Here is a 15,310-nt window from a genome sequence, read left to right on the forward strand (position 1 = left end):
CACCCCATCTTCTAATCCAACCAATCTAATTACCAGCATTACCACCCAGTTTGATTGCTTTTGTTTTGTTTTCTTTAATGAGTGTCAACCCTCAATTTTGCCAGAATTAGAGGTATGGATGCCCAGGGCACAGAAGCATTCCTTTCTTTCCTCTTGTGCTTCTAGCATTTACCTCCTGGCTGGGCAGACAAAAGAATCTAGAGCCATGCCACTGGAATCACAACGGTTTAGATCTGGAAGAAATGCTGAAGACCATCTGGTCCAGTCCCACCAATTTCATAAATGAGAAAACCAAGCCCTAAAGCAGTGAAGTGGCTTGCCAAGATTACACAACAAACTTAGAACAAATATTAGAAACCAAGACTCCCAAGCACTCGTCTAGTTCTTTTATCAGTGAATACAGTCAAAGCACATACAGCTGCAGTATTTTCTGCTGGGTTCTCCATGACTCATGTGGTCTCACATCTGGACGAGGCACACTGGTCCTTAACCTCAATTAAGAGATTTCTTAAGAATTGGAAATGGCTCTGTCTCATTTCAATGAATCCAGAGTTATACTACGGAAAGCAAATTTCTCCCAGCAATCGTTGCAACCAAAGAGCAAATGCTAATCGCCTTTAGCGAACTCTCTCTGGTTTTTACTCTTAGGGCTAGAAAGCTGACACTCTCTGCCACTCTCAAACATTCCATGGGCAGGCAGATTTAAAACATTCCTACAGGGCTTCCCTGGTGGCGCAGTGGTTGAGAATCTGCCTGCCAATGCAGGGGACATGGGTTCGAGCCCTGGTCTGGGAAGATCCCACATGCCGCGGAGCAACTGGGCCCGTGAGCCATAATTACTGAGCCTGCGTGTCTGGAGCCTGTGCTCCGCAACAAGAGAGGCCACTATAGTGAGAGGCCCGCGCACCGCGATGAAGAGTGGCCCCCACTTGCCACAACTAGAGAAAGCCCTCGCACAGAAACGAAGACCCAACACAGCCATAAGTAAATAAATAAATTAATTTTAAAAAAAAATTTAACTTTAAAAAAAAAAAAATTCCTACAATAACACTTTGTAAAATATTGTGTGCTCACATTACTACTGTAGAGTCTCCAAAATCTTAACTCCCTTTTAGAGGAGCTGGGTTTTGTCGTTATTTATTTTAGTCTTCTGTCTAAACAATTAATTTGGGTTTTCAGTGTTCACTGTAGACATCTAACTTTGCATTTTCTTGTTTGAATTAAAGTGATGTAGAAACCTCAATCTGATTAAGATGGTAATCAGTCAAAACACTATAAATATGTGATGTTTCCCGGGGCAGGCCTATAAATGGCCTCTGAACCAGACGCAAAATAGCACCACGAGGAAAGATCAGCATGGGGAGGTGAGGGCAGCAATGATGAACTAGAGGCTGTGTCTAATTCTAACTCCGTTAACACACTTTGTGATTTTAGGCAAGTCACTTATTCAGAGCTTCAGTTTCTCTATAAAATACAGGGGTCTAATCTGTGCTGGCTGACAGGGGGCCCGTTAGCCACCTCCAGCTACTTATCACTCAAAATGTGGCCAGTGTGACTGAGGAACTAAAATATTAGTTTTGCTTAACTAATTCAATCTGTTGAAAGTTAAAAAATCAATACTTGATTTGGTGACTGGAAAACTTTTAAGTATGTTTGGAAAAGCTTAGGTATGGGAATATACATTTTCAACTGTAAATTTTATAAAAAGCTAAATGAGTAAATATTTCTGATGAACATTTAATGTCTAACTGGAGTGTACTGTAGGTATGAAATACACAGTGGATTCTGAATAAATATAAAAAAATGAAAACTATCCCACTGATAATTTTATATTGATTGTAAGGTACAATGATAACATTTTGAATATATTGGACTAAATAAAATTTAATATACTTAATTTTTCCTGTTCCTTTTTATTTTTTAAAATGTAGCTACCGGACAATTTAACATTACATATGCGGCTTCTATCAGATAGTAATGGTCTAGATGTTCTGAAAGTATCTTAATATAATCACTTATGTATTAAGATGGGCCCTGTAGTTTGAGAATACAAAAGAGCCACTTAAAAATCGTATTTAATGTTATATTTTATTCATTTACCTAACATTTTACACTTACTCCTTTGAAATAAATACTCTATTATATGAGAGATAGAAGTAGTTAAGTACAGTGTCTACTTGACTGACATCTATTTCTATAGGGAGCACATCAAATCATAGGGGTGGATTCTGAGGGGTGGATCCACACTTACAAATAGTGAACTTGCCCTGCGGCCACAGCTGATTGAACAATAGTGCCCTCCTGAGCCAGATGGGTCAATCAGAAAGTCCCTCCCCAAAACTGGTAGTAATGATAGGAACTGAGAACGAGTCTCTGAGCAGGGTCAAAACTAATATGTAAATGTGGGAGCTCTGGGGCAGCGATATGCCCCCCAGGTGACTGGAACAGAGAAAAATTCTGCACAGCCAAAACAGAATGAGGCAGAGATGCAGAGATGGGGAAAGGAAAACCTGGTAGCTTTCCAGTCCTGGCTCCAGACCCTCCATGAGGCAGAGATGCAGAGAAGGGGAAAGGAAAACCTGGTAGCTTTCCAATCCTGGCTCCACACCCTTCATGAGGCAGAGATGCAGAGAAGGGGAAAGGAAAACCTGGTAGCTTTCCAATCCTGGCTCCAGGCCCTTCATGAGGCCTGGCTGCATCCCTATCCTTGACTGGAATGCTATTCTCCAGTCTCCTTATAATAATGGGATTTTTTGTTTTGTTTTGTTTTGTTGGTAAAGCTTGAGTTCATTACTGTTAGTGAGAACCAAAGGAATATAAACAAATAAGATGGGCTCCTCGAGATTTGGAAATCACGCATTTTTTGCCAACAGTTAAATGTTTACTGGTAAGTAGTTTTTGAGTAGCTACTACCTGCTTAAATGGTAAGGAAATACAAAGGAGTAAAAGATTGGATCCCTAATCTTTAGATAAAATACAGCAAAAAGAGAAAATATAACAACAAAATAATTGTGATGACATAGGACAATCACTGTACGTATACTATATCTTGGGTTTTTCATATCTTAATTATTTCTCACAACAGTACTTTGAGACAAGTCCATAACGCATACGATTTTAAACAGCTAATGTAAGCAATATATGATCAAGTACCCCAAATGATTAGTTTCTGGACAAATTCTATAGAAATTCAGAGATAATAAACTAAAAGGTAAGATCTACAGAGCAGATACCACATCAGTGTTGCTGACTACTTGTCCCCCACAAGCACGAAGCAGATGCACAAAATAGGGGTGATGTCAATTTTTACTGGCCAAATGATACAGGGAAGAGAGCATGGTCTGGAACAGTAGGAAATGGTCTTATGAGAAAGAGGGATCTTAAGTTGACCTTGGAGGCGGATGACCACTAAGATGCTTTTAGCCCCAGGGTATTGTGTAATTCTGTGGGTAGAATTTGGATGAGAGGATGGGAGAAAAGAACATTCCTAGCAAAGGGAAGTAGTACTAGGCAGCCTTGGAATTGAGACTAAGCAAGGTGATTCTAGGAGGCAGGGATGCATCTGGCTGGAGGGGCGAGTTTGGGTTGGGGAAGAATGGGTATTAAGATGAGGTGGTTGAGGTGGGGCAAGATTAGGGTAGGTCAAGAACATCAGTTTCAGGAATTTGGCTTTCGGCCTTCAATCACCGAGAACAATAAGAAGGTTCTTGATTAAGGAAATGACTCAATAAAAGTAGCCTAACAGAAGGCTCACGGAAACCATGATTCCTCAAAATTGCATGATACAGCTCTTAGACCTAAGAGTTTTTACACAATGCACACATATCTAAAAGAAGGTAACAGTATGACATTGAGGTGCAGATAATGTGTGATGAGTTACAGTCATTTGCCTCATCATCAAAATCTTGTAGATTGGGCTTCCTTGGTGGCGCAGTGGTTGAGAATCTGCCTGCCAGTGCAGGGGACACGGGTTCGAGCCCTGGTCCGGGAAGATCCCACATGCCGCAGAGCGACTAGGCCCGTGAGCCACAATTACTGAGCCTGCGCGTCTGGAGCCTGTGCTCCGCAACAAGAGAGGCCGCGATAGTGAGAGGCCCGTGCACCGCGATGAAGAGTGGCCCCCGCTTGCCGCAACTAGAGAAAGCCCTCGCACAGAAACGAAGACCCAACACAGCCATAAATATAAAAAAAAAAAAAAAAAAAAAAATTAAAAAAAAAAAAAATCTTGTAGATTCTATTCAATTGGTGCCTCAGGGAAATTACAAGTGATTACATGTTAGGGCACTTTCCTCCTTCCTTCCTTCTTCATTTTCTTTCAGCAGATAATTTATTAAGTGCCTATCATATGTTGGACACTGAGGAGAGAAGAGCAAAATTATACAATTCCTGTCCTCAGGAAGTTTACAGGTAAATGGAAGATTATCAACTAAATAATTCCACAAATAAACGAAAGCATTACTACTCTGAGGAGTGCTATGAAAAGAGTTTCTAATAGGAAGATATGGCTTCCTCAAGGAGAGGGAAGGCTTCCTTAAAGAAGTGAAATTGAAAATGAAGGAGTCAGACAAATAACAAATGCTGGAGAGGGTGTGGAGAAAAGGGAACCCTCTTACACTCTTGGTGGGAGTGTAAGTTGGTGCAGCCTCTATGGAGAACAGCATGGAGCTTCCTCAGGAAACTAAAAATAGAGCTACCATAGGATCCAGTAATCCCACTCCTGGGCATATACCCGGACAAAACTACAATTAAAAAAGATACCTGCACCCCTATGTTCAGAGCAGCACTATTCACAATAGCCAAGACATGGAAACAACCTAAATGTCCATCGACAGATGAATGGATAAAGAAGAAGTGGTACATATATACAATGGAATATTACTCAGCCAGAAAAAGGAATGAAATAATGCCATTTGCAGCAACATAGATACAGCTAGAGATTATCATACTAAGTGATGTAAGTCAGAAAGAGAAAGACAAGTACCATATGATATCCTTACATGTGGAATCTAAAATATGGCACAAATGAACCTATCTACAAAACAGAAAGAGACTCACAGACATAGAGATCAGACTTGTGGTTGCCAAGGGGGAGGGGGGGAGGGAATCTGGGGTTGGAAGATGCAAACTATTACATTTAGAACGGATAAACAATAATGTCCTACTGTATAGCACAGGGAACTATATCCAATCTCCTGGGATAAACCATAATGGAAAAGAATATGAAAAAAAGGAATGTCTATATGTGTATAACTGAGTCACTTTGCTGTACAGCAGAGATTGGCACAGCATTGTAAATCAACTATACTTCAATTAAAAAAGAAAAAAAAAAAGAAAACCATAGAAGGAAAAAAGAAAAAGAAAATGAAAGATTCAGGAGTTACCTAAACAAAAGGATTGACCAGCACTCTAGGTACAGAGAAAGGCATGCAGGAGAGGAACAGTGGCAGCAAGGAACACGTGAGGTTGAGGGACCGAACAAGAATTTGGAAAGGTGCCAGATCACGAGAGCCTTGGAGGCCTTGTTTAAGGAGCTCCTTTTCCTAAGAACAACCATTCAAAGCATATGAAGAGGAGGGGTAAAATGATCAGGTGTATTTGTTTTGTTTTGTTTTTTTAAAGAAGAACGACCCTGTCTTCTAAAGAAGAGTTGAAACCTCACATAATAAATCCTGGAATGGTGAGGGAGATGAGAAGAGCCCAGAGGGAGCAGACCAGGCAAAAGAAGGTGGGGAGAGTTGAGACAGTGAAATCCGTGCAGACGGGAGGAAGGGTGCTACAGAGGGAAGATGGCTGGGAGGCATATTGTTAGAATAACATTATGTATGGCCAATGGCTTATTTGTTTAACCTTGTCTTTAAAAGAATAATGATTAAAAACTGACATGACAGTAAAGACTGGTTCAGGTAAAAATTATCAATAGATGCTAAATCCACGAGAGAAATTTTGATGAAGAACTGTACATGGTCTTCAAGTATCTCCCCAAAGATTGCTTCTTAGTTGTTAACGAGTAAATACACAGAAAAGGTGGAACACCTGAACCAGGAGATCAAAACATGCAGCACTATGGAGAGAAGATGGACATTGTGTGCCTTTGGATGTGATAACCTGAGGACATGTCATCACTTAATGTAGCATCACGGCTTGGAATGCTTATTCTGAATATAATCATTAAAAAACATCAATTGTTTCAAAGAGAAATATTTTATCGAAAGAGGAGGGCTGTATAACTCAAAAATTTCATTGTCATAAAGACAAAGAAAGGCTGGGTAGTCTTAAAGTAAGACCAAAGAGACACGATGCATTAGTTTCCATGAACTTAGTGGGCTTAAAACAGCACAAATTTATTATTTTATAGTTCTTGAGGTCAAAGTCCAAAATAGGTCTTCCTAGGCTCAAATCAAGGTGATCACAGGGGCTGTGTTTCTTCTAGTGGCTCTACAGAAGAATCCCTTTCCTCGCCTTTTCTAGCTTTTAGAGATCTCCTGCATTCCTTGGCTTGTGGCCCCTTCATCTTCAAAGCCAGTAGTGTAACATCTTCTCTCTGGTCCCTAACTCCTGCCTCCCTCTCATAAGGATTCATGTGATCAGACTGGGCCCACCTGGATACTCCAGAATACTCTCCCCATCCCCAAATCCTTAATTACATCTGCAAAGACCCTTTTGCCATGGAAGGTAATATAGTCACAGCATGAGACATCTTTGGGGGACCATTATTCTGCCGATCATGGATGATATTAAAATGCAAATCATGATCCTAGATTAGATCTTGTACTAGAGGGAAAAAATGCAAAAAAAAATTGATAAAATTGAAATACAGCCAATAGATTGAAGTATTTTAGTTACTGCTAAATTTATTGAAGCGGACAACCATACTGTGGTTATGTAAGATAAAATCCTTAGGAAACACACACTGAAGTATTTTAGGGGTTAAACAGCCATTTTGTATACAACTTACTCAACGGGTTTAGAAAAATAACACATGTGCAACACAGAAAGTAAGCATTTAGTAAAGCAAATGAGGCAAAATGTTAAAAATAGATGAATCTGTATTAAAAGGTATATGGGTGTTCTTTAAATATTCTTACAACTTTTCTGGAAATTTGAAAGTATTTTCAAATAAAAAGTTAGAAGAAAACTGATAAATATGTAATTTAACTACAAATGGATGAAATTTTTTTACTCAAATACCACAAGCAACTCATAGTTTATATCATTTTAGAGAGGTCAGAATGACAGCAGATGTGTGGCCCAAATTCAGCAACTCAGTTTTTGTTCTTTCTATAACAACATTACTAGTAAGTGGAAAGGGTCAGAAACGTTTAGGATTTTTTAGTTTAGGAACTTAAAGGAAATCCTAACAGTCTGACAGTATTATAGTTTCAAAGAGTTTAAAATAAAATTGGTAATTATTGTTAGATTTAAATACCAACCAGTGGATCACACCCTGCTATTTGTGAGAGACAATGTGCTGGGTAATTTTCTTAAGAGACCCTTAGAAAAGTAACCTCCCCTTTTCAGGAGTATTTAGCTTATTTTTAAAACAAAAGCAAAAAATAAAGTGTATTCTATCCTATTGCTTTCTTCTGCCTAGTGCCTCTGGCAGAATTTTACTGCTTTGGCCCCAGAGAATCTTTCTGGTACCCATACTGGTTCCCACTCTACCCTCTGTTGTTTAAAGACAAAAGATACAGCAGCTGGGGCTCTGACCACTGACAAATAATCAGGGGCCTCTCCACTGGGAAACTCCTCTGGTCTTGGCAGAAACTAACATTTTAAAATGAAGGTAAAACAAAGCGTAAGACCCCCTATTTCTACCCAAAGGCCTATGCACGGGCTTGTTTTTCTTGCCAACTGCGGTAGCCAAGAACAGAGTTTCTCCAGTTGTGCCAGGACAGTGTGCCAAGACCAAATAATAGCGGACTTTTCTCAATTACAGAAACAAGAAAAAAAAATAGGTGGAATGAATCAGCTTTATTTTTACAAGTTTAGCTCTTGTTATCACTAGCCGATACTGAAATCTATGATTTAGCACAATCTATGATTATACTAGCACAATCTATGATTTATACCAGCACAAAATAATCTATTTCGCTATTTTCAGTTTAACATATTGTTTATCAAAGAGTTGCATGATTTCTCTGAGAGAGTTTGGCAATCCCAGGCCTAAGTGCTTCTATAGTCAGGAGCAGGGTGCATCTTTATTACTTAGATGCCTCACTTAGAACACTTTCCCTTGCTATTATAATTATTTAGATACCCACATTTAGGGTTAAGAGTCAGATGACCTAGGGTTTCTTTTTAAGGCTCTATCACTTTCTAGTTGTTTAACTTTGGGCAAAATGCTTCTGGGTTGTAAAGCTCAGGATGTCATTTGTAAAATAGGAATCACAGTAGCTATCCTGCTTTCCTCACAGGGTTTTTCTGATCATCCAAGGAGATTAAAAACATGAAATCATTTTGAGAATAGAAAAGCATTATGAAAAGGCCAGCTACTCCCCCCGCCCATTATTATTAAAGTTTTTGAACATAAGGCTAATTGATGTATATTTGTTTCTTAAAGTGTCTCATAAAGTGCTAGCTCCATAGTGTTTCCTAAACGGACACTGGCTGAGTGAGTAAGCAAATGATTAAGTTTCAGGCTGCTATAATGTTACATTATTATTTCCAGAGAACTCTCCTAATTCAATAGGACAGACATTGACCTAGACTTGCTAGGTCAACAAAGAGGATAACTTGTTCGACAAGAAGGTACATGTTCTAAGGAATTCTAAGGAACGTAGTAGATAGTAAATATTTTAGCATAAAGTAGTGAAAAGAAATATGCCTTTCAAGAGAATGGTCTTGAAATGACAACCTTATAGTCTTTGAAAGACGTTTTAAACACAGCACTGAGTGACGTGCTTAACATACTTGAACTGGTAATAATTTTGATGGACTCGTCCACAGAAAGGACTCAAAGTTTAAGACAACTTGCACAAAGTCGATGTGTAATAAGTATTTTTGGTAAGTTATGGAAAGATGTCAAGTTGCAGAGCAGAGAGTAACCCAAATGATTTTAAATTAACTCAAAGGAACAATACAGTAGTTAAAATGAATCAACATGGAACATGTTATACGTCAAAGGCATGTTGCAAAATATAAGCAAGTTGCAAAGTGACACATGCAGTATAATGGCATTAACATAAAATATGCAAAAAAATTGGTATCTTATGAATGGATGTACAGTTTGCAATCAAAGTATTAGAGCAGGGCTACTGGGGGCTGTTGCACTCAACACAGCTCCAAGGGGATGGTATCTTCAGGTCAAGCCTTGAAAACATGCATTGGAATGAAAAATTCCAGCTCAGAATATTTATTCCTAAGAGACAAAGTGAGCACTAATGGGTATAGGAAAGGGGCATATATGGGGCTTTAGTTATATTTATCATGATTCACTATTAAAAAATACATTTGAAGCAAATACTGTACAATGGTACCATTTGACAACCTATGTGATGAGTACACAGGCATTACATTATTCCCTATGCTCAAAATATTTCTTCATGTATGAATACTGACACTATGTAATGAGAAAAACAAAATTGCTTAGTTACAGTAATAAAGGAGTACCTATAATCATAGCCACATATTTTTATTGTAAGGTTTTAAGAATCAATCACATTGCAAATAAATTCAGAGATAAAACATTTTGGGTTCTCAAATTAACTCAAATTAAATAGGACACTTATATAGGACCTTTTCAGGTATGAAAAGAATTTACATAATTTTACACTCAAGCCTTTTTTGGGGGAAGACTGAAGGAAAAAGAGAAATCAGTGGCTAGCTCTAAGGAAGGTGATCTTATTTACTTTGGGAGTACAGGTGTAAGACACATGTGCTGAAATGCCCATCCAAAACTAAAGTTTAGCAGTTGCCTGAGGAAAAAAAAATATGTAAGTCAAATTCCAAAAATACCTTCTTCAAATTCTGACAATTAGCAAACTCCTAAATGGCAGATAATTTCCTATCTCAATATGAATGATCCCATCTCTTTTGTCAGCTACCAAAATGAAACCCAGAAATGTACAGTTTACATACCAAAACGTCCATCCCGGGGACATATTTGAGGGTTATCTTATAGTCTTTTGGAAGATTTGCCACCTACAGAGACCAAAAAAAAAAAAAAAAAGGAAAAAAATATCTGTAAGAAAATCCATACATATCAGTCATATTGTTTTTAGTGGTTTGGAGAAAAACACCTACAAACCTATTATACTTTCAGTTACTACTGAATTTCAATATTTACATACATAGCGATTTTTCATTCTTGATTTCCCTTTGCAATCAAAGGCACTCTCCAGAAATAAAGTGATAATACAAATCTTTTTTACTCCAAATTCTGTTCTGGGTGGCTAAGTATAATCTACTGAGTTTTGGAAACATGATTTGAATTTCAATTTCCATCTGTGGTCTTGGAATTTCCCTCTAGGATTATATTTCTATTTGTTCCTCCAAAGGATGCGTAACACAGTATATTTTTCTTGTAAGTGGTTTACCAAGTGATATGTCAACATCACCAGGGAATCTGTAGAAACGCAGTCGCGGGCCACACCAGACCTACTGAATCTTATGTAACAAGTCCTCCAGGTGACTCTGATGTACGCTCAAGTTGGAGAACTACTGTTCTACGTTGATCCTAGAAAAAAATGTCTGTGAAATTTCAAAAGATCAATGATACTTATGAGTGGCAAATGCTTTATCACTTAATTAATTTAGAAAGATTCAGTTCTGTGATATAACTTAATCCACTTAGCTGGTGCTGAACGTTTGAGATGCCTCAAGTGTTTACCTAGCTTCTTTTAAAGGCTTTCAAAGACTATCTAACCCATTTCCACCAGTCACTGTGGCATAAGTGGAACAAGCACCTGATTTAGAATCAGGGAATTTGGAAGAAATCTAAACTGTACTTTGGTTTCTCTCATCTGTAAAGTGGAGATAAAAGTACCCATGTCTGAGAGTCAATTTATGAGCTGAGATGAGTGAATATGCCAATCAATCCATATTCTTCACTGAGAGCTATACTGGCAACTGACTTCCAAGGCACACATCCTGGTAACTTAAAGAGTTCTAGGTTCACTTGTCTCCTTTTCTACATATAGTACCACCTCTTACATCTCACCCTTCCAGCACGGATAAAATTTTCACCTGTATCATATGGCCCGTTTATAATATGTATAAACTGACTTAGCCCATTGAGTCTGAAAACAATATACAATGTAAAAAAAGTGGTTTTGCTTTATTATATCCTCAATGGGTCCATCTTGCCTTGGTGGACTCATTTTCCCCTTTACCCTGTCTCTAAAATCATTACTATTCCCCATAGTAAGCTGGGATCTTGTGCATGTTTGCCAGATTAGGTCATCTCTGACAAGTCTCCCAGAACACAATCCATATGATTTCTTCTTGGCTTTGCCAATAGCTTCTGGAATCTGAGAACAGTTTGGTGAGAAAAGAATCTAGTTAAAGGCATAAGCAGTCAGAGGGGAGCCAAGGAAGTAGCTGATCCCACTGTGCATGCTACAATTCTACTTCCAATGGTACCATCTCCCACACATCTCAGCCTCCAGCCTAACACTTACCAAACATTTATGATGTGCTGGCACTGTGCTTATCAAGGGCTTATGTTGCATGATCACATCCAAGCCTCAGAATCCCTTTCACATAGTATCTCTATTTAATGAATGAAGAACTTAAGGCTCAAAGAGGTCAAGAAACTTGACTAAGGTCACACGATTACTACGTGTTAAGTCTGTACTAGAACTCAGGTCTCTGACAGCAGACCCTCCCTTGCCTCTTAGCTCAACTACATATTTTCATCTATCTACCCTCTGCACACTTGTCCTAGGTATTTTCCACTTGTGAGGCTCACCATCAACCCTCCTCATGCCACCCCCAATAAAACAGTAAAGTCCTTGCTGCTTACTGAAAACACATCTGGGCTGCCACAGAAGGTGGCATTTTTTTTATCTTTAATTTCGGGGTGACTCTCTTACTCTTTACATTTAACTTTCTTCCTCTTGGTCAAACTTCCCACCATGCTTCCCTAATTTCTTTTGTCTTGTGGATCTTCATCCCCATTTTCGAAAAGCAAAAGGACCTTGTTATTTTATGTAAGCCCCAGTGGAAGACACAGCTGACCTAAAAGCTGGAATCAGAATGAGCAGCAACATTCTGTTTTGTTATGAACCAACCATGTAAATGAAAGTCATTCCAGATGGAGAAACATGGCAAGAAGTGGCAGGTGTTCTGAACACAAGCTGCTTGACAATCTAGCCGTCCTTAAGCACAATTAACATTATCAGAAAATAAATATAGAATTGACCGAAATGGTATTCAGATAACTTAGGATCTGAGTATGTACCAAAAGGGCAGAAAAAATGTAAGTGATATGCTGGCCAATTCTGTTTTATTAGTAATCTATACATAAAAATTGGTGCAAAGAAGTCAAAGAAACCTTACAAGAAGTTCTCTGACCAACACACTGAAATCTCCACACCTTCCCACTTGGGGAGTATATAATAATAATTTCTGCATTAAACTGATTTACTGATATTTAATTTCTGATGGAACTGAAAAGTAATACAATTTTTGAAAAATGCTTTACAATTTAAACAAGTTTTCATACACAGTCTCTATCACAACCCCAGAGATATGTGTTATTAAGCCTATTTCACAGAAGAAAACACAGAGGCTCAGAGAGGTTAACTGGCATCCCAAGGTCACAGTCATCAGGAGTACCTATTGGAGGTAAGGATATAAATCTTGGCTCTGTGTGCTGGTCTCAGCACAGTTATCTACAGATCACTCTCCGCATTATTACTTTCTTGGCTTGCATTGGTTTGTTTCCAATTACATTTGGAAGAGAAATTAGGAAGTCAAGTTATATATTTTTATGGCTGCTTCATGAATTATTATATTACTTTCCAAGCATTTATAGTACGTTAAATAGCATTCAGAAAGCACAGATAACCTTGTGATAAATTCGGTTTCTCTTATGTATATTGAGCACTGTGGAAATCTGATAAGAGTAGAGGGAGTCTTTGACCTAGAACTAGGAAGATAAGCTGTTCCTTCGAGGCACTTAGTTTGATGTAGGACTCATAGCACAGGTCCCGGGGACACACTGCTCAGGTTGGATCCATGTCCTGCCACGTGCTAACTCAGAGATCTTGGGCAAACTACTTAATCTTCTTTAGCCTCAATTTCCACATGTGTAAAATGGGAATCATAGAATCGAGCTAGTGGATTTATTAAGACTAAAAAAGGATTACATAACTTGTTTAAAATACTTAGTGCTTGAGCGTGGTGTGTGAATGAGTACGAGTGTTTATTATTAATTGCAAGGGAATGGGACATTCTAGGTATAGGGTTATATGCAAAGACAAGGACATGGGAGACCAGGGACAGATCATTCAGGCTCTAGCAGGTAGGAGGTAAGAAATAGCCCGGGAGGGGCTTCCCTCGTGGCACAGTGGTTGAGAATCTGCCTGCCGATGCAGGGGACACGGGTTTGAGCCCTGGTCTGGGAAGATCCCACATGCCACGGAGCAACTGGGCCCGTGAGCCACAATTACTGAGCCTGCGCGTCTGGAGCCTGTGCTCCGCAACAAGAGAGGCCGCGATGGTGAGAGGCCCGTGCACCGCGATGAAGAGTGGCCCCCGCTTGCCGCAACTAGAGAAAGCCCTCGCACAGAAATGAAGACGCAACATAGCCATAAATAAAAATAAATAAATAAATTTAAATAGCACTTAGCAAACAAAGAGAGGGAAGAAAAAAAAAAAGAAAAAGAAATACCCCGGGAAAGCCATTATTAGTGAGGGACCTGAATGTCGGGCCAAGGAGGCCAAGAGGGAGGCAGTGAGGTTCCCCGGGACCAGTGCCACCACCAGAACCCCACAGCAAGTCACTCCTGCCTCAGGCACACCACTCCTTCCCCGTGGAACCTCTACTCCTCGTCTGTAAGATGAAGAGGGTGAAGTAGGTAACTATGAAAAATTCAGTCTGATTTACCTTTCTCATGGACTTAAGCAGTGGTGCTACACTGCAGGTGTTTAAGCTGGAAGGGAACATGACCGTCAATTTAGGAAGGTTAGTCTGGAGGGATGGATTGGAGCAAGAAGAGAATAGATACTGGGGGCAGTTTAGAACACCACTAGGAAAGTACTGAACATGCATAAAATATTTATACAGAGACCGGAAGCTGAAAAAGCAGAGACGTGGCTTAGATTCCAGGGAAGCATGCTGTTGGTAGGGTGAAATGGATACATAACCAAGGCTACAGATTTTGAAAAAACCAATCTATTCTAGTAAAATATGTTCAGGGCAAAAAATAAAATAAAATAGAACCTAACTGGTGGAAAATTTACCAAAGGTCCAATTATTCCAATGAACCTTGTGGTTTGGAGTGTGAGAATGTAAATACTGTGCCAGATCATTAAATGCATAAAACTGCAAAAACAAGTCACTTTGTGATGGGCTCACTCTACTACTAGATGGGCCCATTTGTTATCTTTTTTTGGATGTCTTAAGGACTGACCATACTCAGTGACATGAGGAGGTAAAATGCATACGAGAATGGCATGCAGAAATGCTGGAAACTCAGCCAAGAAAAAGTCTTTGCAAGCCAAACAGGCACTGGCTGTCTACCATACCCTGCAGGTATTTGGACTCAGGAGAAAAAGAACTCAAAGTCAGAACATTTAACACCCTATCTAGATCACTTATCTAAAATCTTTGGATTTCATGATTCAAATGTCATTGAGGTCTCTAAGTCTCATGAAATCAGTGGCTTCCTGGACATCTTTAGTGAGACACACTTGTCTCAGTTGTTTCTCCCAAGTTCTAGATAAGAATCAAAATGCAGTAGTAATAACTCATGATTCCCTTGACACTACATAAAATGTTGCACATATGTGAACCTTTCTGAGGAGTGAGTCCAGTTTTCAGAGTGTTAGGAGACCCAGAGAAGTTTAAGAATCACTGCTGTAGAGCAAAAAACCTTCTACGCTTATATTTTAAATATCCCAGTTCACTCCTGCAGCAGCTTAGTGTAATGCTGGTTGTTCAGTCTTCAGAAATAACACAGGACAAAGATTTTTGCCTTTTTTTAAAAAAAATTAATTTATTTATTTGGCTGCGTTGGGTCTTCATTGCTCCACGCGTGCTTTCTCTAGTTGCGGCGAGCAGGGGCTACTCTTCATTGTGGTGCGCGGGCTTCTCATTGTGGTGGCTTCTCTTGTTGCGGAGCACGGGCTCTAGGCATGCGGGCTT

The 15,310-nt window shown here is 39.2% G+C and overlaps 1 protein-coding gene across 3 annotated transcripts in view; it reads right to left on the reverse strand.

Moving 5' to 3' along the window:
- The window catches only part of KITLG (KIT ligand), an 88,395-nt gene that overhangs the window by 27,736 nt on the left and 45,349 nt on the right, over nt 1–15,310 (reverse strand). For 2 of the 3 annotated variants that reach the window (XM_036866490.1, XM_036866492.1), the window contains exon 3: nt 10,078–10,140. The exons of the other annotated variant lie outside the window; for it this stretch is intronic. In XM_036866490.1, coding sequence (XP_036722385.1) covers nt 10,078–10,140 — 63 coding nt within the window. The remainder of the gene's footprint in view (nt 1–10,077; nt 10,141–15,310) is intronic. 3 annotated transcript variants of the gene reach the window in all.

This window comes from Balaenoptera musculus, chromosome 10 (assembly GCF_009873245.2).
Source record: "Balaenoptera musculus isolate JJ_BM4_2016_0621 chromosome 10, mBalMus1.pri.v3, whole genome shotgun sequence".
NCBI lineage: Eukaryota > Metazoa > Chordata > Mammalia > Artiodactyla > Balaenopteridae > Balaenoptera > Balaenoptera musculus.